General features: G+C 45.0%; 2 protein-coding genes across 2 annotated transcripts; both read left to right on the top strand.

Annotated features, from left to right (window-relative positions):
* Positions 1-317: 317 nt before the first annotated feature.
* On the top strand, positions 318-11,023 carry LOC309355574 (keratin, type I cytoskeletal 19-like). The gene is made up of 8 exons (XM_081886531.1): positions 318-854; positions 3,328-3,410; positions 4,187-4,343; positions 5,404-5,565; positions 6,700-6,825; positions 7,009-7,229; positions 8,672-8,703; positions 10,732-11,023. Exons 1-8 carry the CDS (start codon positions 456-458, stop codon positions 10,827-10,829), a joined length of 1,278 nt encoding a protein of 425 aa, XP_081742657.1. The 5' UTR covers positions 318-455; the 3' UTR covers positions 10,830-11,023.
* A 2,938-nt stretch (positions 11,024-13,961) lies between these two features.
* Positions 13,962-21,801, top strand: LOC309355463 (keratin, type I cytoskeletal 12-like). Its single transcript, XM_081886364.1, has 8 exons — positions 13,962-14,718; positions 15,681-15,763; positions 15,970-16,126; positions 17,858-18,019; positions 18,135-18,260; positions 19,727-19,944; positions 20,270-20,322; positions 21,535-21,801. Exons 1-8 carry the CDS (start codon positions 14,191-14,193, stop codon positions 21,630-21,632), a joined length of 1,425 nt encoding a protein of 474 aa, XP_081742490.1. The 5' UTR covers positions 13,962-14,190; the 3' UTR covers positions 21,633-21,801.
* Positions 21,802-24,392: the final 2,591 nt, after the last annotated feature.

Genomic DNA, 24,392 nt, shown 5'->3' with positions numbered 1-24,392 from the left:
CATTTTACAGGACTATGGCTGCCTATAGAGTGAGATGGTGCAATAAATCATTCAGAAGGGTGTATCTCTGCTCCAACATAATCACAAAGAAACCCGGATCCCTGCAGACTTTGGACTGAAGTGTAGGTGAATTGTTGATTAAACATTGGATTGTTAGTGGTAAATGTCTCTTTTATTGCCCAATGATGGGTTGGGGCAAAATGTTGAGAATGTCAATGCCACCTTAACAGGCTTATCAGCAGAGGTGGAGTTTGACATGGTCAAGCCTCTTTCTTTTACACCAAGTATAAAGGTCTAACAAGTTTGCCCCACCAATCATTTCCTACAATAGAGTCTCTGAAGCTGGTAGTTCCTTAGCTGAAGAAGAAGAAGAAGAAGAAGAAGAAGAAGAAGAAGAAGAAGAAGAAGAAGAAGAAGAAGAAGAAGAAGAAGAAGAAGAAGAAGAAGAAGAATCAATGGCTTTCTCTGGCTTTTCCTCAGTTCAGTCTTCTCGACCAAGCCTAGCTGGCTCAATCTACAAATCGTCGTCCGTCAAAACATACCGAGCGCCCAGTGTCCATGGAGGAGCTGGTGGGTATGGCACCCGCATCTCCACCGGCACCAGCTATGGTGGCTTGGGTGGTGGCTTTCAGCTTGGTGCTTCCACCAGCGACCTGCTGCTTGCTGGCAATGGGAAGGCGACAATGCAGAATTTGAACGACCGCTTGGCTGTGTATCTGGAAAAGGTGCGCTCCTTGGAAAAAAGCAATGCTCAGCTTGAAATGCAGATCCGTGAGTGGTATGAGAAGTGCTCCCCTGTTGCTAAGCAAGACTACAGCATGTATTTCAAAACCATTGAGGACCTCCAGAACAAGGTAAGAAGTTGTTCAAATTCTAAGCCATTGACTGGGTAACGGTATGAGCCTGTGAAGGGTAGACAGTGTGCCATTTCCTTACACGTGTATATCAATCAAGCCAAAAAGTTATTTTAACTCAGAGCAGCTTGTGCTGATTTTCTCACAGTTATGGCTCTCCTGAATCTCCTTTTGCTGGCAGTGCACTGCTTGAGGATATGTGCTGCCCTGGCTCTGACCAAGTGGGTGAGCTATGACCTCATTACACAATGTGAACTAGATAGCACACTTGGTTAGAGTGTGGTGCTGATAACGCCAAGACTGCTGGTTCGATCCCCGTATGGGACAGTTGCATATTCCTGCATTGCAGGGGGTTGGACCAGACGATCCTCAGGGTCCCATACAACTCTATGATTCTATGATCTATGATCTCTATGGACTCATGTCATTGGTCACCACATGCAAAGGTCATCCATCCATCATGGTCATCCTGCCCATCAGCCTGGAGGTGTGGCAAAGTGGCCTTCAGTCATGCCCTGCACATTTCCCCATACAGTGAATAACTTAGGAGGCTCCCCAACAATGCAATGCTTCTTTTTTATGTATACAACTAAGCGGAACACTAAAATAGAACAGTCCTTCTACAGAGGCATATTTGACTTTTGTTCTTAAACAATTGTTTGAGCAATGAGCACAACTGGGATCAAATAGCACTGTGTTATCTGGGGCATGGAACCACAACTTTGTATCTAGCCAAGTCGTAGTCAGAGCAGACCGACTGAAATCAATGAACTTACATTGGTCATGTCTGCTGATTTTAGTGGGTCTGCTCTGTGTCTGCCTTAGATTAATTCGACCCACCATTTTTATTTCATTGAGAAAGTGCCTTGGCCGTGTTAAGAGACTCTAGTGAAAAAGCAGAACTGTCCCATAATCAGATCAAAATGTCTGCCTGTCAGAAAATATCAAAGCTCCTTGAGAAGGAATCCTCTGTTTTCGCATGTTATTCACTAAACTTACTACTACTACTCCCATGTCGGGGAGGGGGGTGCACTTCCCTATTTACTCTTCCCACACCCTTCCATGAGTCAATTAAAACCTGTTATAAAATCCCAAATGCTGATGAGAATGGCCTTACGAGCGTGCCATTTAAATCATTCACCCCACCCTCTTTCCTCACCGTTTTGTACCTAATCTAATCTCTGCCATAAAGTTGCACCCACAGAAAAGTAAATACGTGGTCGATTGAGACTTGGGAGGTGCCATGTATGGAAGTAGGGAGAAGGGAGAATTTTCACTGTGTGGTTTTCAAGAGCAAACAAACACTGCGACCAAGCAAAACTTACATGCAGGCACTTGGAATTTTGAGAAGATTTCCATGAGAAGCTGCCCCCAGCATTATGTGCTCCCATTTGAGCAGGGTGGGAATTCTTTTCGAGATTATTGGGAAATGTAAGACCAAATTTGCTTTAGAACTGCAGCTAATCCACCCAGGGGGGAACGTAGGAATTTAGCAAGCTGCAGGGCTCTTTTTCAGGAGGAAACTCACAGGAACTCAGTTCCGGCACCTCTCAGGTGGGTGCCATTGCCATTGTAAGAGATTAGAGAGGTGTTCATGATGAGTACTGGCACCTCTTTTTCTAGAAAAATAGCACTGGGAAGCTGCCTTATATTGAGTCAGACTATTGGAAAAGCAGCTGACTGTTAGAAGCACTCCTGGGTCTCTTAGCCCTACCTTGAGATGCTGGGTATTGAAGCTGCAGCTTTTGGCACGTTAAGCATGTGCTCTACCATTCAGCCTTAGGGATATGGGTGGCGCTGTGGTCTAAACCACTGAGTCTCTTGGGCTTGCTCATCAGAAGGTTAGCAGTTCGAATCCCCACAATGGAGTGAGTTCCCGTTGCTCTGTCCCAGCTTCTGCCAACCTAGCAGTTTGAAAGCATGGCAGTGCAAGTAGATAAATAGGTACTGCTGCGGCGGGAAGGTAAACGGTGTTTCCATGCGCTCTGGTTTCTTTCACGGTGTCCCGTTGTGCTAGAAGTGGTTTAGTCATGCCAGCCACATGACCCGGAAAGCTGTCTGTGGACAAACGCCAGCTCCCTCGGCCTGAAAGCAAGATGAGCGCCACAACCCCGTAGTCGACTTTGACTGGACTTAAGCGTCCGGGGTCCTTCACCTTACCTTTTACCTTTACCACTGAGCCAAAGCAATTCCCCTAATGAAAGGAAATCAGGCGATACAGTAGAACAGTCCATGCTGTGTCATGCTGGCCATCTCTCTGCCTAGTGGTAGGGCCCATGTTCTTCATTAGAACATCCTTTTAAAGTTCTCCACTGATCTTCTTCTTTGGGCCTTTGTTTCTCATTATATTGCTGTCTCTTGCCTTTCACTGACCTTCAGTTCTAACTTCCGTTGCCTGGAGGTGGTAACTCTTTTAAGTTTCTGAGTTGGTTTGCTGCATGACTAACCCCTCACTTTCTGTTGTTCCCTCCAGATTATCGCAGAACGATTGGCCAACACCCAGATTGTATTGGCGATTGACAATACCAAGCTGGCAGCCGATGATTTCCGTGTGAAGTACGTAGGTTAAAAACCAATGAATACATTATGGCAATCCATTAACATGCACAGTAATATTTCATTACCAATTATTCTCTCTTACACACAATGCTGTGGGCTTCTCAAAGGAAAAGCAGGAACTATGGGAATGTCTTTCCAGTTCCACAGGGGGCAGGAGTGAGAATTGTAAAATCTGTGAAGATTTTATGCAGTCTACATTCATTTATTCATTCATTCATTCATTGCTTGCATTTATATGCCACTTTTTCCTCTAAGTAGTTCAAGGTGCAGTACATGGTTTTCCCCTTCTTCATTTAATCTCAAAAACCCTGTGTGGTAGACTAGGCTGAGATAGGATTGCCATATTTCAAGAAGTAAAAATCCGGGCACAAAAGAGTGTTGAGCTTTTCTTTTTGGAAAAATGCCCAAAAAGTTGTTGAATTTTGGGGGGAAATCACCCATAAGTAACACTTCCTGGTTCTGTTTACAAAAACCTGGACATTTTGCCGATTATTGAAAATTCCCCCTGGATGGTCACTTTGGCTTTGGAAACTCAGATATGTCCAGGAAAAAACAGACATATGACAACCCTAGAGATTACCATAATCACTGTAGCAATTGTTGGTAAGCATCTACCCAAGAATATTTAAAAAACCAACCAACCCAGGATTCAGGATTCAGCTATCATAAAGAGGTCCATTGCAGTTGTATTGGCCAATGAAATTAAGAACTGCTGGGGAATTGGTCCAGTTTGCTAAGAAGGAAGCTGACATGTCTTTTTGAACATCAAACAGATACGAGAATGAGCTGGGTCTCAGACAAAGTGTGGAAAATGACACAGCAGGGTTAGCCAGACTCATCGATGACTTGACCCTGACTAAGTCTGATCTTGAGCATCAGGTCGAAGGTCTGAAGGAAGAACTGGCTTACCTCAAGAAAAATCACGACGAGGTAAGCAAACATCCCATTAAGCCAAAGAGTTGTGGATTTTCTCAGCTTCAGGTGTCCACAGGACCATCTCTGCCAATAGGCACAGTGAAGCATTTGCCTCAGGTGACAGATACTGGTGGGTAGCAAGATGTCGGATGGCAGAGCTAGGTGTTCTTGTGCATACACACCCAAACCTGATCTGCTATGCTCTGGTGCAGCAGATTCAATTCTTCAGTTTGGTAAGCTTTTGGAGATGGAGTGCAAGGAGGAAACCATCTTAGGCAGAAAAATATATTCAGATGGGCCTGCCAGTAGGGCCAAAGAGTTCGAGGGAAGATCTAGCAGAGATGTCAGAGAAGACACAATGGGAACAAATTACTTAAATTACTAAATTGCATGATTTCACCAGAGCAGACAGCGAAGTGAACAACAAGATTTGGGTGGAAGCCGAACTGCAGGGTAATGGAAACAGTGCATCATGCAGCAGATACAGAACAGAAAATAATGCCTTCCTACGTCCCTCGGACCGCATTATTAAGCAGTAGCCAGATCTTGAAAGCCTGTGACTACACAGATGAGGAGCAATCTCATTCGGTTGACTCGTAAAACTCATATATAAGGGCACTTAAGTAGAATAAAGGTAAAGGTACCTCTAACCGTTAGGTCCAGTCGTGACCGACTCTGGGGTTGTAGCGCTCACCTCGCTCTATAAGCCGAAGGAGCCGGTGTACAACTTCCAGGTCATGTGGCCACCATGACTAAGCCGCTTCTGATGAAACTAGAGCAGCACACCGAAATGCTGTTTACCTTCCCGCTGGAGCGGTACCTATTTATCTACTTGCACTGGCATGCTTTGGAACTGCTAGGTGGGCAGGAGCTGGGACCGAGCAATGGGAGCTCACCCCGTCGTGGGGATTCGAACCATCGACCTTCTGATTGGCAAACTCTGTGGTTTAGACCACAGTGCCACCCGCGTCCATAAGTAGAATATGGAAAGCCAAAAAGAACCCTATTCCTTGAACTTGATGCTGGTTTCAACATTAACTAGCACGGAATAATCATGATCACTGGTCTTTTGCAGGAAAAGGCAAGATTGCAGAAGCAGCTGGGTGGCACCGTGTCAGTCGAGGTGGATGCTGCTCCAGGCATTAATCTGGGCCAGATTATGGACAACATGCGCCAGCAGTATGAAGTCATGGCTGAAAAGAATCGTCAAGAGGCTAAAGACCGTTTTGATAAACAGGTGATGTTTTCATGATGGTTGTTATGACTAAAGTTTGTTATTATGACTAATAACCATTCACATGGCATTTTAACTGTGAAAACTACTTGACATGCTCCATTTTGTTTATTCACAAAACACTGTGATGAAATAGGACGTTAAGTCTGCAATCCTGTTCCTGCATCCCCAATAGGACTTACTTATGATCAGACAATCACTGTAATTTTTCCATTCTGCAAATTCAGGCTAAGAGAGCCTTCCAAAAACCAGCAAAGGCATGTACACATTATAACAGGTTTGATCTTAAAGGAGGCATTTCCCTCTCTGTGTGAGAGAATGCCCCTCTTGATATTCCGCCTGCTACATATACACATATACATGCACACACAAATATATATGCAATTCTTTTTTAAATAACAAAAAATATACTACAGCTATGGGGCACATCCTTTGTCATTCAACAGTGTATTTTAGTCTATTCAGCTACACTGTTTATAGATAGATAGATGATAGATAGATAGATAGATGATAGATAGATAGATAGATAGATAGATAGATAGATAGATAGATGATAGATAGATAGATAGATAGATAGATAGATAGATAGATAGATGATAGATGATAGATAGATATAGATATTCATTTTCCAATTAAAAAAACATTCATATTAATAACAAATCAAACCAAATCTTTCCACATTCAAAAACAAAAAACAATATAGCCAATTATATAATCCAAATTAATTAATGTCAATGGAACTTCCAGCGTTCTGGATTTCAAGAGATAAATGTCCATCCTTTCTCTTTCTGCTATCCTATTTATTACTTCACAATTTTCCAATCCTGATATTGACAATCTCCTCTCTCGATCAGTCAGTCACTGGTAGAACTGTCTATCTTGTTTTATTTGACCATTTCTTATTTCTATCACCATGCATGGGGCTTTTTCCTCATTGTTCTCAGTCTTAATATTTTGAAGCACAGTCCTCCTTCGAAGCCTCCTCCTTTTTCTGCTGATTGTTGTTCTAATAGGCTCTGGGCTTCCATCCAAGGTTGAAATTAATTAGTGTATTCAGCTACACTGTTAATCACCCCAACAACAATAACATCTGATTTCTCGCCGTTGGATTTCTCTCTCTCCATCTTTGTATTTTAGGTTGAGGAATGGAATATAGAGGTGACCACCACTACGCAACAACTTGAGGGCCATAGAAATGAGGTCACAGACCGGAGACGTACACTTCAGACCACGGAGATTGAACTCCAATCCCAGCTTAACTTGGTAAAGTTCGAGTGCAGCAATACATTTACTGCTTTCGGTTCATTGCACGACTATTTGGGTTCCTGCCCCTCAGAGCTATGCAAACGCTGGCAATCAGCTGACCACTGCCACAGGCTTTGGGTCACTTGACATTCTAGGCTAGGGAACATCCTCTTGAACTGAACATCTGCTCTCTTCTTCTAGAAAGCGGATCAGGAGAATATCCTGGCAGAAACCGAAGCACGTTACGGAGCCATGTTGGCCCAGATACAGGCTTCCATTGGGAACATCGAGGCCCAGCTGATGCAGCTGCGGAATGACATGGAGCGCCAGACCCAGGAGTACAGCAGCCTCTTGGACATCAAGGTCAAGCTAGAGGCAGAGATTGCCACATATCGCCGCCTGCTGGAAGGGGAAGACAGCAGGTGAGGGATTTGGTCCAAAGGTGCTTACGTGGTGCGGGTCAGCAGACCGCATGTTATGGGATGTGGAGGAAAACAGAGCAGAGTGACTCTGGTATAGCAGATGGCATAATCGTATCGTATCGTAAAGCCTTTATGGGCATCACATACAACATCCAAAACAAATCAATACAGAATTACCACTTCCACAGTGGCACAAAACATTTGCTAAAAAAAAAGGAGGCAGAGCAGTCTATCGTCACGTCTTTTGGTCTCCAGGGAGATCAGACGTCTGCAGTGTATTTCGACGGCAAAAAACCAAATAGAGATACAGTATTTAGCCACTAACCTGGTGATCTCCTGATCATTCCCCAGTAATAGAAAATGTATGACCTCTGACTCTGGTTTCCATTTGGGGATACAGAGTTGATCTGGAAATTGCTGGCTGAGATCAGCATATAGTTTACAATTGAAAAGCATATGTGTAAGGGTTTCCACCAGGTGGTCTTCACATGGTCAAGTTCTTTCTCCTTCCACCCTGCCTGAGAACCTTCCCCAAAGGAGAGATGGTATAAGCAATGAGCAGAGAGGAGGAGGAGAGCTTTAAAATGTCCGGTCTGCAAAACAATACACTGAGCATGTAGAGGTCGTATAGGAAGTTTGCCCACGCAGATGTCAGGCTGCTAAAGAGATGCTATCTCTTGTTGTTTGCCTAGGAAGCAATGGGCTGTATTCAGTGGAGTCATTGTGCAAGTGGGATGGCTTTCAATCATGCAACAGAACTTCCCCTTCCCTTATGCCTCTCTCACACACAAACCCATCTGCTCTGGGGTTTCAAATCTTCAGCTGATGCAGGCAGAGGAGGGAGGGAAGTGAAGTTACATTACACTTGCAGACATGGGACCTAGCTGATATGAAGCCCTGACAGAAATGAAGAACCCAAATGCAATAAGCAAATGATGAAACTCTTTTAAAAAAGCAAACCTGATAAAGTAAAGATGATCATGGGTCTGGAAACTAAGCCTTATGAGAAGCGCTTGAAGGAGCTGGGTATGTTTAGCTTGGAAAAGAGGAGGCTGAGATGATAGCCATCTTCAAATATCTAAAGGGCTGTCACATGGAGAAAGGAGCCTGCTTGTTTTCTCCTGCTCTGGAGGGTAGGACTCGAACTAATGGCTTCAAGCTGCAAGAAAGGAGATTCTGACTAAACATTCAGGGGGGGAAAACTTTCTTCAGCAGTGGAACAGACTCCCAAGAGAGGTGGTGGACTCTCCTTCCTTGGAGGTTTTTAAGCAGAGACCAAATGGCCATCTGTCAAGGATGCTTTAGCTGAGATCCCTGCATTGCAGGAGGTTGGATTAGATGACCCTCAGGATCCCTTCCAACTCTAAGATGCTATGGTTTTTATAAGACACGCTATGTCTGATTCTGTTTTTATTTATTTCTTTTTTTAATTAAAAAAACAGGGCTATTCTTGAAGAACTGGAAGCTGAAAAAGGTATGCGTCTGAATCGTCAACACCCTCTCTCATTTGTCGAAGGTTTCCACTGAAAAAAGCATTTCAGAGAGGCCTGGTTGGGATTTTGTTTTCAGAAATCCATTGCATTCTGGCAGGAGGGTATTGCAGCATTGTTTTAGAAACACAGGAAGCTTATACCAAGTCAGCCCCATTGTTCTATTAAGCTCAGTGTTGTCTACACTGACTGGCAGCAGCTACCCAACTCCCTTAGATGCTGGGGATTGAAACCTGGAATGCAAAGCAGATGCCCCGTCCCTGAGCTATATGACCCTTCCCCTTAGCAGGTAACTGGCTTGCACAGAAAAGGGCTTTCAGGTCTCTTCCAGCATCAGCAATCCACCCATCCATACCATGTACATCAGTGATACAAGAAGTATTCTAGGCAGCACCCATATAGACTTATGCATGTTCTGCCTTGTGGTCAGAACCACTTTTCACATTGTTTTGGGTACATTACATCTTTAATTTAGCTTTTGGGCCCTATTGGTCAACTCTGAGCACAATCTCTTTCAGCCGGCAGTGACTATTGGGGTGGCACATATGGGAATGTTCAGGGTGGCAGGAGATGATATATTGTTTATTAATATCCTTCCTAACTTGCACTAGCAAGTTCCTTTACTTGGCAAAGTTTACATTCCCCTTCTCACACACAGCAGAAATCTGGTTGCAGGCTCATGGCTCATTAGAACCCCTTACTATTATGCAATTCAATCTCCCTCGGATTGAATTGTATGTTCCTGGTAAGATCCCCTTTTAAATCCCTCCTAAAAGAATAAAGACACCACAGTCTTATTCATAAGCAATAAAATGAAACTTTCAGGCAGAGCACAGCGTGATCCCTGAAGGCAGGCTTCAGGCTTAAAGTTACAGACTTATACTAACAGGTTTCTCCCATAAGGAAGATGACCTGGGGGACTGCTTGGCTGGCAGCCAGCAGTTCATTCCAGGAAGTTCGCAGGATGAAAAGAAGATGGAAAACAGGGAGAGGGGCACCATGCCTTGTCCTTTTACCGGGTCTGGAAAGGTCACACCCACCCATTAGTCACATGCAAGGAAGGATGCTCCAAGCCAGGAGGAACAGGAAGTTTCGACTGGCTGGATCAAACATTCCCTTGCATGTCCACTCTAGGAAAACAAGGAATGTTGTACTTGGCTGCTCTCAGTGGATTACATCCCATAGCACAGACAGCAAAGTCCTTCTCACGTCACTAGCAGCACTGCAACTTACCTGGACTGTGTCTGGGGCAGGAGAGGACGGTGTTCAGGTCAGGGCTGCCCAGGTGAACAGATGAAGCTCCTGCTGGTGAGGCCCACACAGCCCTGACCTTACCGCTTCCCTGCCCTGTCCCAGCATTTTTTATATATATTTTATTTATTTATTAAAAAATAAACTAGCCCCATCTAGAGAAGCTGCAGCGACATGAGTGGCCAGAGCCCAATTTCCCCCCACCACACTAGGAATTCAAACAGTCATCCTGCTGCAAAAGCCAGCAGGAAAGTCCCTCCCCATCTCTCCATCCAACCAGTCATTGAAAACACTTGTGCAATTCAAGCTTTGTTGCTGTACAAGCAAAGTCCTCCGTGCATCTTATCTGGTCTTGTTTTCCGCTCTGTCAGCATTAGATCCCTCCTGAACTGGTTCTTACCAGTCTTGTGGTCAGGCCTCATTCTTGCATTGGTGACACTGGCCTCACTGATAATGAGCTTTGCAGAATTTCTACCTCCTGGCCCCTAGCCATAATGCCAAAACGGAATGATTAGGGGGTCTTCCAAGCAAGACATGAATTTTTTGCCCACTGGTTATGTTATATTATCGTTTAAAGCACCCAATGAATTCTAAGCATGCATCTGATACATATTTTTCGGGGGGCTGGGATAACTCGGTAGAGCATGAGATCCTTAATCTCAGGGTCGTGGGTTTGAACCCCACATAGGGCAAAAGAGTCTTGCACCGCTAGATGACCCTTGCGGTTCTTTCCAATTCTATAATTCTATCTCCCTTTCCAGAAAGGAATAAAGTCCTGAGAATCAAGACTGTTGTTGAAGAGATGGTTGATGGGCAAGTCGTATCATCCAGAACTGATGAGAGGGAACAGAAGATGTAGCCGGTGGCGGAACAATACGCATTTTATGTTCTTTGTGTTAAGGCAAAAAAAAATAACCTAATTTCAAATACTGATACTTCTCTATAGTTTTAAAAAGGGAACTCCATGATAAAGGAAACAATGTGCTATTCCTAAAGAATCGATCGACTGTTTCTTCCAATTAAAAAGAAAAGTCTGTGTTCATTATGTCAAAAGGCTGCAACTGTATGTTTTGTTATTATCTGAAATATACTCAGAGTCGATTGTGGATTTCATGCTCCTTATTCAGCTCATAGTAGTGAGGAATGAAAGTTTCCCCAAAATATCTGCTTTATATACATTATTTACACAATGGGCTGCACGTGATTGGCTAATTCCTGGATTCTCCTGTAGGCCAATCAGGTTGCAGATTCACTTCCACCTGGAGCAGGATTAGGTGGCTCCTGCAGACCAGTCATACTGCTGCATTGTTCAAGGACCAATCTGACTGCTGCATTCTGAATCCTATTGTTCTAGGACCAATCAGACTGCTGCATTTTGGATCCTATTCAACTCAGTACATAACATTATCAGTTTAACTGGTTGAGTTAAAGCACTCCAGCCTGTATCTAGTGCTGCCCATGCGAGCAGACTTCCACTCTTGCAACAGGACTTCTTCTTTCCCTTTGCATGCACTCAAAAATCTGCTCTGGGGGGTCCCAGCCTGGGGGAGTTGGGGGGGCTGCAGATGGAAGGAGGAAGAGTCATTCTTCAAGTGGAAGTCTGCTCATGCAACCCTGGGTTCTGCTCTCCCCAATCCAGCTTCTTTATCCTAAACCCAGCTCTGTGTGGGACTGAATACTTCCCTTAGGCCAGGGATATGGTCCCTGAGGCGGTCATCCCTCTCCGTTGCCCACAATGGCCAGGAAGGATGGCAGAGGGAATTAAACAACAGCAGGCAGGCCACATGTTCCCCGTCCCTGCCCTAGGCAAAACAAGGAATTTTATCCAGGATAGAGATTGGAAATGATCTCTCAATTACTGTTCTGCTTTTCATCTTTTCAATCTTAAATCCAGTTCTCCCCATTTCTGCAGCAATCTGCGATCATTTAAAAAAAATCCTCAAGAAAATTATTCAGCATATTACTGTCAGTTTCTCTCAGTAACCGCATTGTTGCGGGCAGTTTTGATTAACACGTGCGTTTTTTGCAAGCAATTTGCCTCAACTTGATCATACCTTTGTGAGTTATTTTTCAGAAATACATGCATTTTTATGGGTGCTATTTAAACTCACATCTCACAGCGAGGGAACCGGCAGAAGGCCCTTGGCGCTGGACCTCAGTGTCCGGGTTGGATGATGGGGTGGAGACGCTCCTTCAGGTTTACAGGACCGAGGCCATTTAGGGCTTTAAAGATCAGCACCACCACTTTTAATTGTGCTCGGAAACGTATTGGGAGCCAACAGCATTTTCCTACTTCGATTTGTCAAATCCTCTTCTTATTATTGTTTATTACGCATGCTATTTGTTTGTCCTGACCTGCTGATTTTCAGCTATGTTGAGCATTTCTTTCCATGCTAAGATAGGATTGAAACACTATAAGCGAGCAAACAGGTAAATTGACAGCATTTTAATAGTGGCTAACCACACAAAATTGGATGGGATGCGAGGCCCCTGTTGCCTTGTCCGGGTTGCACCCAGGGCAGCTGCCCCTGACACCTGCCTCGAACAATACCACTGCTTCCTTATTATCCTCCCAGCTCCTTTTTATCTTTTTGATACATGAAGTAATCCTTTGCCTGTCAGCTAACACACATCCCCTTTGGCAAACATGGAGGCCTCCGAAAACAGGAAGATTCTGTTGTTGTTTCCCAACAAAGGATAATATACAAATATATAAAGTCGTCCTTTGGAGAGAGAGAGGGGGAAAACTACCCTTCCCGCTTTGATGATCTTAATCCGTGCAAAAGAGCCAAAAAAAACACTCTCGGTTTCACAGGCATGAGTCACTAGCCAATTCTATGAAAAAGAAGAAGAAGAAAAGAGAAATAATTCTTTCAGATTCTTGACTTCTTGCTCCAATACCATTCATAAGAAATCCCTGTCAAAAACAAACATGCACCACACCTATAAGCCGCAGGGCTTGGGTCCATTGCAAAGTGATAAACTCAAGATGGCATCTCTGACACGATCACTGGGTTTCCTGTATCTGAGTAATGGCTGTAGAGGGTGGGGGTCAGGACCAAGATCACAGCCTGTAGGCAGTTAATGCTCATCCCCATTGCAGGCCTCATAAAAATCTCCCCTATCCCACCCATTGGTAGCAAATAGCACCGTGGGGACAGGGAAACTGCATTCCCATTTGCAACCATTTGCAATTGCAACCATTACAGGGGATTAAATCCACTCATCTTACGCCACCCATCCTGATTCCCCTGTTCCTATTATTTAGGGGAAGGAAACGAAACATTACGTTCAAAATACAACACAATTGCTGCATGGGTTGTACTTGGGGGGAAAGGAAGGGTCTATTAAGGCAGTCACATTTACACAGGGAGGGAAGAAAAGAAAGATAGTGATTTGTCAGGACCAGCAAAATGCAGTACATATTGGTTGGTTTCTTTAGTGCAAGCAGAGAATTTGATTTACATCATCCATCCACTCATCATATTTGTACTGTGTTGCATATATCTAGTGATATACAGGCAATGCAATTTAAATGGGCTCTTATTTTTAAACCAAAATTTTATATATTTTTAAAATAATATTTTAAAACCAAAAGGATTTATATTTTAAAATCTTTTCAGATATTTTAACTGCTTTAAATATGCTTTTATTTTATTTTCAATTGTATTATTTTAACATGCTGGTGTTAGCTGCCCTGGGCTCCATTGAAAAAAAGGATGGGAGGGGCATTATTATTATTATTATTATTATTATTATTATTCAGAGCCATGAGAGAGAGAGATGATAGATAGATAGATAGATAGATAGGGAGAGAGGTATTCAAGTACGCTGAAGAAATGAAGGTAAATGATTTTAGAAACTGGAGGGAGGCTTAGTAAGTTAGAAGATATTTCCGGCCAGCGCTGCACCACATGGATTGTTTCGGAGTTTTGACTCCACTCCACCCAAATCCGCCCCTGTTAGCAGAGCAAATACCTGGAGGGCGCTGCGTTTCCACACCAGCAGACAATTTGGGTTTGCACACATCATCCAGCTTGGCCAGGAGATAATTAAATGGGCAAAGAGATGAAAGTATGTTGCCTAAGGAGGTGTGGACTTCTGCAATCAAACACTCCCTTTGTTTCCATATATAAAGCCCAATCCTACATGAAGGCTGTTCTGCTTTGCTCTGCCAGCCCTTCAGCAGGTTCTGCCAAGCAAGGTCCTTCTAATAAGCCATGGCCCTCTCCATCAGAGCATCCTCGGGGCCTCGCCAGTTCTCCTCCCGGAGCGGATACGGAGGAGGGTCTCTTAGGCTGTCTAGCAGCAGCAGTGCAGGGAGCTTTGGGGGGTTTGGTGGCGGGTCTCTGCTCAACTTTGGTAGCAGTAGCGGCGGTGGATATGGAGGAGGAGGAGGATATGGAGGAGGCAGTGGGTTTGGTGGAGGACTAGGTGGTGGATATGGTGGAGGGGGCTACGGTGGAGGGTTAGGATCTGGCTTTGGAGGTGGCTTTGGGTCTGGAGGAGGAGGAGGAGGAGGAGGAGAAAGCAGCCTTCTATCAGGTACTGAAAAGGAAACTATGCAGAACCTGAACGACCGCCTGGCTGCCTACCTGGACAGGGTGCGTTCGCTGGAAGAAGCCAACACTGAACTGGAACGCAAGATCCGCGAATGGTACGAGAAAAATGGCCCTGGGGCTGGTGGCCTAGGGACCGGCAGAGATTACAGTAGATACTACCCTATCATTGAAGATCTCAGGAACAAGGTGAGCAATTTCCCCCTCCCCCTGCCAATGATGCCCTCCGAAGAGGCATTGATTGTTGAGTCATTCTGGGAACTGTAGCTCCGTGATGGGTAGACGGGTCTCCTAACTTCTCTCAGTACCCTTAACTAACTACAGTTCCCAAGATTCTTTGGGGGAATCCACGGCTGCTTGAAGTGGTATGATGATGCTTTAGATCAGCCTTTCTCAACCTGTGGGTCCCCAGATGTTATTGGACTACAACTCCCATCACCCCTAGCTATCAAGGCCAGAGCTCAGGGATGATGGGAGTTGTAGTCCAACAACATCTGGGGACCCACAGGTTGTGAACCACTGCTTTAGATGTATAGGGCAGAGGGGGTCTATGCCATGTTCATTAATTTCAGTGTGTCTACCGTGAGTGAATCTTAGTTGGCTGCCATCCCAAGTTAGCTGCTATGTGTGGTTTTGCAGGCATGTTTTTATTTCCATGTGCCGTTTTATCTGCATGTATTTATTTTAGAATTACTAGTGAAACGTCAGGGGACGCAGGTGGCGCTGTGGGTTAAAGCCTCAGTGCCTAGGACTTGCCGATCGAAAGGTCGGCGGTTCGAATCCCTGCGGCGGGGTGCGCTCCCGCTGCTCGGTCCCAGCGCCTGCCAACCTAGCAGTTCGAAAGCACCTCCGGGTGCAAGTAGATAAATAGGGACCGCTTACCAGCGGGAAGGTAAACGGCGTTTCCGTGTGCAGCTCTGGCTCACCAGAGCAGCGATGTCACACTGGCCATGTGACCCGGAAGTGTCTCCGGACAGCGCTGGCCCCTGGCCTCTTAAGTGAGATGGGCGCACAACCCCAGAGTCTGTCAAGACTGGCCCGTATGGGCAGGGGTACCTTTACCTTTACCTTTAGTGAAACGTCAGTACTAATGAACAAGTTATCATCTGGGCAGAGCTGGGTTCTCTAGAAACATTCTTCTTATTTCCCAGATCATCAGCGCAACGATCGAAAATGCCCGGGTTGTTCTTCAAATTGACAATGCAAGGCTGGCAGCTGATGATTTCAGGCTGAAGTAAGTAGACACCCATTCCTTATGAAATATTCACCACCCCGCTCCAAATCTATCATCTTCTTTAGCTACGTGATCTGTACCTACTCTTTTGCATTTGTAAATAGTAGTAAGGTCAGGTGCAGATCACATAGATCCAGCTACATCTAGTCATTTGATACGATGCCGTTTGTTTAACAGAAAGAGCTCTGTGTCTAATTTCTTCATAGATTCGAGAATGAAGTGGCACTTCGCCAGAGTGTTGAGGCCGACATTAATGGCCTCCGCAGAGTCCTGGATGAACTGACTTTGACCAGGGCTGACTTGGAGATGCAGATAGAGACTCTGAACGAGGAGCTGGCATACCTCAAGAAGAACCATGAGGAGGTAGGCCATGTTGTACTTACATTATTTCAGTTTGTTTGTTTGTTTTCATTTTTCAAGGGGAAGCCGGAGTCAGGTCTGCTTGCTGGATCTTGTTCTCCAACCCTTGCTTTAGGGCAGATCCTCACCATAAATTTAAGCATTTTCAGTGTACATAGGTCTTCCCACAAAGACTTCTACAGTTCATTGAGGGTGCTGGAAAGGGTAGCTCTGTGAGGGGGGAAACTACATTTCCCAAAATGCTTTAGGGGGAGCCATATGTTTTAAATGTGTGTTGGATATGCTTCAAATGTATATTGTGGATCTGCCCTTAGAGGCAGTTTTAGGGCTAATGGTTGGATCCGTTGTCAAATAAGTGTGTGTTGGGGCAAACACAGTTGAACTCTGGTATACTTGGATGCCACAAGGAATGTGAAGTGCTTCTTCCTATCAGAAAGCTTCTTAAACCCCAAATGAGGGGTTCCCAAACTGTGGTCCATGGACCATGAGCAGTTCAAAAGTTTCACCCAGGTATTCTTCAACATGTCTGGGGTGAGTGGCAGTAGCAGCCACTGTGAATGGCAGGCTCAGTGGCTGCTCTGTTATTCTAAGAGGCAGAATGGACTGGAAGTGACCGGGAAAGGCTACCTAAAAGGAGCCAAGAGGATTGGCAGCCAGAAAGGCAGAGTGACAGACACATCCATTGCATCAAATGCTCACATTGAGTTCTAATTATATTTTTAATTTCTGCTTTTATTGTAATACACACACACACACACACACACACACACACACACAAATATATATTAAAAGAAACATTCAAATGTTCAGTTTAAAAATTATACAGAATCAAGGACAAGTCATTCTAACTGCTATGGCAGGCAAAAATATCATGAATTGGTCCTCCAAAACCCTTAACCATTTAAAAGTGGTCCAGGGCAGGGGGAGTTTAGGAACCACTGCCATGAATGGTGTATTATTCTAGAATCTGAGCAGGCACAAACCATTTTCTTCTTGGCGAGTCTCCTGCATGGGAGTCTCCTGCATGCACTCCAGAGGGTGGCAACACAAGAACAGGCCTTTTCCGTGTTGGCTCCCCACTTGTGGAATGATCTCCAGAGGGAGGCTCACCTGGTGCCATCATTACTTACCTTTGGGTGCCAGGCAAAATCTTTTCATTTCTGCCAGGCTCTTCGCTTTTGATTATCTGCGGCCTCCTTCAGTGGGTCAGATGGATTAGTCCTGCCTTTGGAAATAATGAGTTTTAGGCTCCCTCTCCTGTTTTGTTTTGATGCGTGTTTTATTTATTTGTTGCTGTAAGTCACTTTGAGCTACTTTTGTGTTTGTTTTAATAAAAGGGCTGGTGAACTGCTTTTTTAAAAAAAAGTATAGTAAGTTTAACAGTATGAGGCAGTTTGAATCCTCGCGACAGGGTGAGCTCCCATTGTTCAGTCCCTGCTCCTGCCCACCTAGCAGTTTGAAAGCACGTCAAAGTGCAAGTAGATAAATAGGTACCGCTCCAGCGGGAAGGTAAACAGTGTTTCTGTGCGCTGCTCTGGTTTGCCAGAAGCGGCTTAGTCATGCTGGCCACATGACCCAGAAGCTGTACACTGGCTCCCTCAGCCAATAAAGTGAGATGAGCGCCGCAACCCCAGAGTCGATCATGACTGGACCTAATGGTCAGGGGTCCCTTTACCTTTTAAGCTGAACAAATGAATAAAATAAAGACTGCTTGTTTCTATTTGGTCTTTGCAGGAGCTCCAAGGACTCCAGGGCAGTGTTGGGGGGCAAGTCAGTGTGGAGATGGATGCTGCTCCAGGGATTGACTTGACCAAACTCCTGAATGACATGAGAGCCCAGTATGAGGCAGTGGCTGAACAGCACCGGAAAGAAGCTGAAGCCTGGTTCAACGAAAAGGTGACCGCCTTGGGAACAAAACCATTTGCTCAGGTCAAATAGCAAAAACTAGTGCTCCAAGATGAGCTACGCCCTTCCTGTCCTTCTCCCCTCATTCCGGCATTTGATGTTTCAGAGCGGAGAGCTGAAGAGAGAGATCTCTACAAACACCGAGCAGCTCCAGTCGGGGAAGAGCGAAATCACGGACCTGAGACGTACGTTGCAAAGCCTGGAGATCGAGCTGCAGTCGCAACTCGCTATGGTATGGGAATCCACCCACTGGGGCCTTTAATGTCTCTTATGTTTACATTTTGCGGACGTGACCTTTAAATCAGTACAATGGGGCACGGAAGAGAGAAGGCAGAGGCTGCAAATATGGGTGAATTCAGTAAACTCGTGGTAAGTTGACTCACACTGGCAGCGACAGAAGCCAGGCCCAGCAGGAAAACATCAAGTGAGGTGTTGGCTCAAGCCTGACAGCATGGTGGATTAGTATTTTATCCACCCAGGCACCAGTCTCAATGGGGATCTGGAGTCTGTGGTTTAGCAAGCGGAAAAGGGGGCTGGTAGCTGCAGAAGCTGCTTAGAGCATTAACATTAAGATTATGGCAATAGTTCTCACCTCTGCCCCAGTCGAAACGTAGATCAGCCTTCTTCAATCTGGTGCCCTCTTGATTTTTTTTAGACTCCAACTCCCATCAGCTCCAGCTACTGGGTTTGGTGAGGCATGATGTCTGGAGAGCACCTGTTTGAGGAATACTGGGACTTGAACATAGGCCAGCTGTGGGGAGGGGCTGATTTGAACCAGAAGGCAGGTATAAATCGGGAAAATTAAATTAAAAACAAAGGGAAACAGGAAGTCACGACAAAATCCTGGGCACAGACTAGAGAGGAGCAAGAGTTGCTTAGTCACAGGTAGAGTGACCATGACTGAATGATATCTTTCTATGAGCCAGTGAGGAGTACCAAAATCAACAGCTAGAAGTCCTACCATTTTTCAAACTACCTGAGGAAAGGCATGGGGAAGAAATTTGGTTCAGTTTGCCTATTGACACCTGTTTGCCTAACATGCTTTCCCTGAAAAGATAAGCAAATATTCACAACTGTGTGCACAAAATGTATCTCTTGCAGGACATGCATATTAAAGCGCATATATTTGTGGAAACGATGTGCAAATTGCATGCAAAAAAATGTATAAATTGGGGTGGGGGAAGTACACGCAAAATGTCAACAAATTTTCACAAGGGCTTTTTTGGGGTGAAAAACAAAATTGCCATGTGGTGTGGGAACGTAGCAAACTGAGCTTAAGATCTGAAAAATAAGGAAGAGAGAGAAGACAGAGTGGTCCACCTCTATCTGAGAGCCAAACAGCACATTACAGGCAACTTTTCAAGAAGTTTTCCTTTCTGTGGGGTTCCAGACATGTGCTTTGGAGGTGGGTATTTTCAGAAGAGAGGAACAGGCAGGGAAGGGGGTTCGGGACCATTTCCTTCCAGCTGTTTGTCTCCCCTCTTGATCTCCCTTCCTAGACCTGGCTTTTTCCTCTTCAAAGGAGGCAACTGGGCCACAGTTACATAGGTTTGTGAGCCATGAGATATTGGGCCTGTGGGTTGCTCTGTCTTCCATTCAAGAGTCATATGGGTGCCACTATCTGACAAAATACAACCTACTTCTTCCACTTCATTTCTTGTGTATTGGGCTAACGCACCTCTCTTTCTTTCAATACAGAAAAAATCTCTTGAAGACACTCTAGGAGAAACTGAAGCAGGCTACTGTGCCCAGCTGGCCCAAATGCAGCTTCAAATTGGAAACCTGGAATCCCAGCTTTTCCAGGTCCGAGCAGACATGGAGCGGCAAAATGTGGAATATCAGCATCTCCTGGATATCAAGGCCCGTCTCGAGATGGAGATTGAGACTTACCGCCGACTGCTAGATGGAGAAGTTGGGTAGGAAGGCCACCAAATTTACCTCTCTCACCGCGGGGTCAGTTCTCTCACACTGAGACTGAGCATACAATGTACCTACATAAAGCACATTGGAAGCACATTTTCCTCCCTCTAGGAATTATGGGAGTTGTGGTTTTTAAGGGTTTCTGGGAACTGTAACCCTGTGAGGGGTAAACTACAGAACCCAAAATTATTTGAGAGGAAGAATGCGCCTCAAATTGTGCTTTCAAGATATAGTGTGGGCGCACCCTGAGCTTGCTCTGTCTTTACTGTGCCCGATTCTGACAAAAGGATGTGGCCTGAAATTTCTACCATCTCTCCACAGGTCTTTTGAAAGTGCTTCCGTGGCAAGTGTCAAGTCGGTGGATTCCTCTCGCGGTGAGCAAACATTAGGATTGCAGTCGCACAGCTTGGGCCTGCCAAAAATACATAACAATGCAAATGAGTTCAGGATTCCAGCCAGCCAGCCATGCCATGCCCTTTTCTGGGATACTCCATTCCATTCCCCTTTCTCACCCCCAGGTTTTCCATTTTCTCCTCGGCATTTAGTCAGCTCAGCAGACGGTTGCCACTAAACCTGCTCAGTCTTTACTGGGCTGGTGTTGGATATTCCCTCTGAGAGTTCCACCCAGCCCCATATAATATCATTATTTATTTCATTATTGAATCGCTTTTTCTCCAGAAGGAGTGGGACTATGCGCAATAAATAAATAAGACAAACTGGTTATTTTGTACTTCTACAAGCCTGGGGATTGTCCCCCAAGCTTACTGAGAGCGTTACCTCCCATTTGTGGAGCTGTTTGGAGCTATGAAAGACCCACACCTGGAATATGGGTTTGCTAATGGTATATAGTAGAAGCAGGAAACCCCAGGGGGCAGCTATGGCTGTCTGGCCCTCATCAGCCTTGCTTCATGCCCTTCTGGTGGGTTTTCGGCCTGGCTGGAGCAAATCCCTTAACTGTGATCGTTGCTTTCGCTTGTCAGGATGGGGGATAAAAAGTGGGGGGGGTATCAGTGTGTTCAGGAATTAGCTAACAACAACAACAATTTATTATTTATACCCCGCCCATCTGGCTGGGTTTTCCCAGCCACTCTGGGCAGCTTCCAACACAACACTACCATACAATAGCCTATTAAACATTAAAAGCTTCCCTAAACAGGGCTGCCTTCAGATGTCTTCTCATCTGTACAAAGACTGTACTGTCTCTACTGTACAAAGGCAAAATTTGCATTCATTGCTCTGTCCACTTTTGCCTCTGGCCTGCCCACCACCACTGGCCCTTAAAGCATTCCTTGGGGGACAATTTGGCTCCACCCCTTCGAAATGCCATAAACCGCTGGTCTGAATACTTCAACCTTGCACTAAACATCTCCTTTTTTGCTTACTGCCACCTGGAGGACGAAGCCTTTGTCTTTCCAAGCTCCTGTGGCACCCACAAGCATGTTTCGCCTCTTGGATTCATTTACTGACTCTGCCAGAGCAAGCACTTTCATTTAAAGTATCCCGAGCTAAACTGAACGCTTGGCAAACGTGAAACAGGTTGTGTGAAAGTGAAACGGTTCGTGAAACTTCTGTTTTGTTTTACTTAGATCCAAACAAAACCAGGAAGATCAAGACCATCGTCGAAGAGGTCGTGGATGGCAAAGTGGTTTCATCCCAAGTTAAGGAAGTTGAAGAGAAGATATAAGAGAAAAGCTTCAACAATTTGTTCTGCAAATGTGCGCAATTATTAGGTTTACTTTTTCTCTAATCTCCGCTTTCCTCTCTTAAGCATGAAATGTTACAGAAGCAAAGATGCATTTGAAATTTCTCTCTAGCCGAGTGATTCAATAAAAACAGCTTGCATGGTGGGTTATCTTACAAGTCATTCCAGGTTCCATCACAGGTGGTTCCACTGGGTTGTGGCTTGGTGAGGATGACATTGTTCCAAGAGGAATATAGCAGGCGTGCCCACCTCCCATGCCAAGTAATGCCCACCCTGTCCTTGCATCCTCCTCTCCTGTTGTTCCCAGCCAGGTCGTTGAGCCATGCAATAGGTAAAATGGAAAAGATCACAACGTATATAATCAGAATAAAAACAACAACCCAATAACACACACACCCCAGAAAACAGCCACATTTTAAAAGGGTATATGTCAAATAGATCAACCAAAGACTTGGTTAAAAATGAAAGTTTTTGCCTGGTGCCTAAAGGTGTGTAATGAAGGCGCCAGGTGCACTTCCCTGGGGAGATCATTCCACAGACAGGGAGCCATTGCAGAGAAGGCCCCGTTCTCGTGTTGCCACCCTCCAAACCTCTCAAGGAGGAGGCACACGAAGAAGGGCCTCAGAAGATGGTCTTGGGGTCTGGGGAGGTTCATATGGAAAGAGGCAATCTGTGAGGTATTGTGGTCCTGAGCCATTAAATCAGACCAGAGGATGCTTTAGGAAATCTTGTACCTTGAATCTCCCAGGACTTTTGGTTATTTGGGGTGGAGGGGGGTATTTTTGTGTGCAAGTCAATCACATGTTTTATCTCAGCTGGCTCCACTTTAGGAACAGCCGCACACTTCAGATTTCCAATCTATGTGCAGTGCATATCAAGTCCTGCCTGTACATATTTTCAATTCCACATGTATGAAACAGTGGCAGAGCAAGTGTTTGGCTGGCAAAAAGGCCCGGGTTCATTTCCTGTCATCTACAGCTAGGATTCAAAAGGACTTCTGCCTGAGAACCTGGAGAACTGTTGGCAAGCTCTGTAGACAGCACTGAGCTCAATATCAACAGCCTGACTCAGTATACAATAGCTTTCCTATGTTCCTGACTACCATACTTCATAGTTCTATGTGATTTTCTCAATTCAACCCAAAAACAATAACCGTACTCAGAACATACAGTAATACTGTGGCAACTTGTCTCCATTTGAAAACACACAAAAAGGGTAAGAAATGTTATTAACAACTGACTACGCTTGTAGGACTACAAGAAGTTTTTTAAGGAGAACCATATAAAATATTGCAGCAAAGATTTATGAGAATGGATTTTAAGCTATGCATTATTATATGTAAAAACTAATAAAAATGTAAATTAAAATAGAAAAAGAAATGTTATTAACATTGTCGGTACAAAGGTTTGAAAAGACAAGACTTCCTCAAGATTTAGTAACATGGTACCCTCCAGCTATTACTGAAATCCCAGTCAGGGAAAATGGGAGTTCCTGGGATAGTTAAGGATGATGGAAGCTGTGGGTGCTTTAGCTGAGATTCCTGCATTGCATTGGGGGTGCACTAGATGTCCCTCGGAATCCCTTCCAGCTCTGCGATTCTATCAACATCCGGAAGGCACCATGTTGGGTATCTGATTACAGAAGGAATGGAAGCAAAATTAAAGGAGGATCCCTGTTGAAGAACACTAAGTAAATAAATGAGTTTTTAAAACAAATACAGAGACAAAAGGAAGCGAGCAAGAAAAATAAACAAGCATAAAGACCACAGGTCTATGGGACACAGTACCGCAATCAAACAACACATTTCAAACTAGTTTTAAGAAGGACAGAGTGCCATCTACTGGGGACGCAGAAAGCAACCATTTAAAAGAATTCACTTTTTACCAAACACGTATTTCACCCTGAGGGGCAGATGGGGCTTGTCAACCTGGGAAGGCAGTTCATCTAGGAGAAGGGAAACTCTCATCCTAAACCTCTGCTGCCTTGCAGAATATTTTTGGAAGGAGTAAACCCTACAAAAGTCTGGAGTGGAGTCCCTAAGTTCGTGGGGTGGCACCTTGCATGCCTCCTTCCAGCAACTCCTGCAGCCCAGCTGGTGCCAAACATATTGCTCTGCTTTCCTTTGGACCACATCAGTGAGGCCAAGATGAGAGTCTTGTCTGGGCAGCCCAGGACCTCCATACACACTGCCCAGGCTTATGCCCGGGGGAGGTCACTTTGGTTCTGCTAAGAAGAAGAAGAAGAAGAGTTTGGATTTGATATCCCGTTTTATCACTACCCGAAGGAGTCTCAAAGCGGCTAACATTCTCCTTTCCCTTCCTCCCCCACAACAAACACTGTGTGAGGTGAGTGAGGCTGAGAGACTTCAGAGAAGTGTGACTATACAAAGGTCACCCAGCAGCTGCATGTGGAGGAGCGGTGACGCGAACCCAGTTCACCAGATTATGAGTCTACTGCTCTTAACCACTACACCACACTGGCTCTCACACCACACTGGCTCTCACTGCTAACACCATGGTTTGACTTCACCCCTGGAGGCGCACTCCATTGTCTCTCGGGACAGATGGATGCCGACAACGATTTCACCCTGGTTCAGTGGTTCTGTTGCCTAAGTTGTTAGGCTAGTTTCATTCGTTCAATCTAGGCAAGGCGATGCTTATTATGACAAAGAATATGGTTGGCCTATTATATTTCATTAAGATTCAAATCCTGTTAATCCCCATGCACCTGAAGGGATGTTCT

The sequence above is a fragment of the Podarcis melisellensis genome, assembly GCF_964234715.1.
Source record: "Podarcis melisellensis genome assembly, chromosome: 13".
Lineage (NCBI taxonomy): Eukaryota > Metazoa > Chordata > Lepidosauria > Squamata > Lacertidae > Podarcis > Podarcis melisellensis.
Note: the sequence above shows the minus strand (reverse complement) of the source record. Positions and strands in the feature narration are given on the sequence as shown.

Coding starts and splice junctions, on each gene's coding strand:
- LOC309355463 (XM_081886364.1), top strand. CDS start 14,191: ATGGCCCTCTCCATCAGAGCATCCTCGGGGCCTCGCCAGTTCTCCTCC. Junction 14,719..15,680: donor TTGAAGATCTCAGGAACAAG/GTGAGCAATTTC, acceptor CTTATTTCCCAG/ATCATCAGCGCAACGATCGA. Junction 16,127..17,857: donor TCAAGAAGAACCATGAGGAG/GTAGGCCATGTT, acceptor TGGTCTTTGCAG/GAGCTCCAAGGACTCCAGGG.
- LOC309355574 (XM_081886531.1), top strand. CDS start 456: ATGGCTTTCTCTGGCTTTTCCTCAGTTCAGTCTTCTCGACCAAGCCTA. Junction 855..3,327: donor TTGAGGACCTCCAGAACAAG/GTAAGAAGTTGT, acceptor TGTTCCCTCCAG/ATTATCGCAGAACGATTGGC. Junction 7,230..8,671: donor CTGGAAGGGGAAGACAGCAG/GTGAGGGATTTG, acceptor TTAAAAAAACAG/GGCTATTCTTGAAGAACTGG.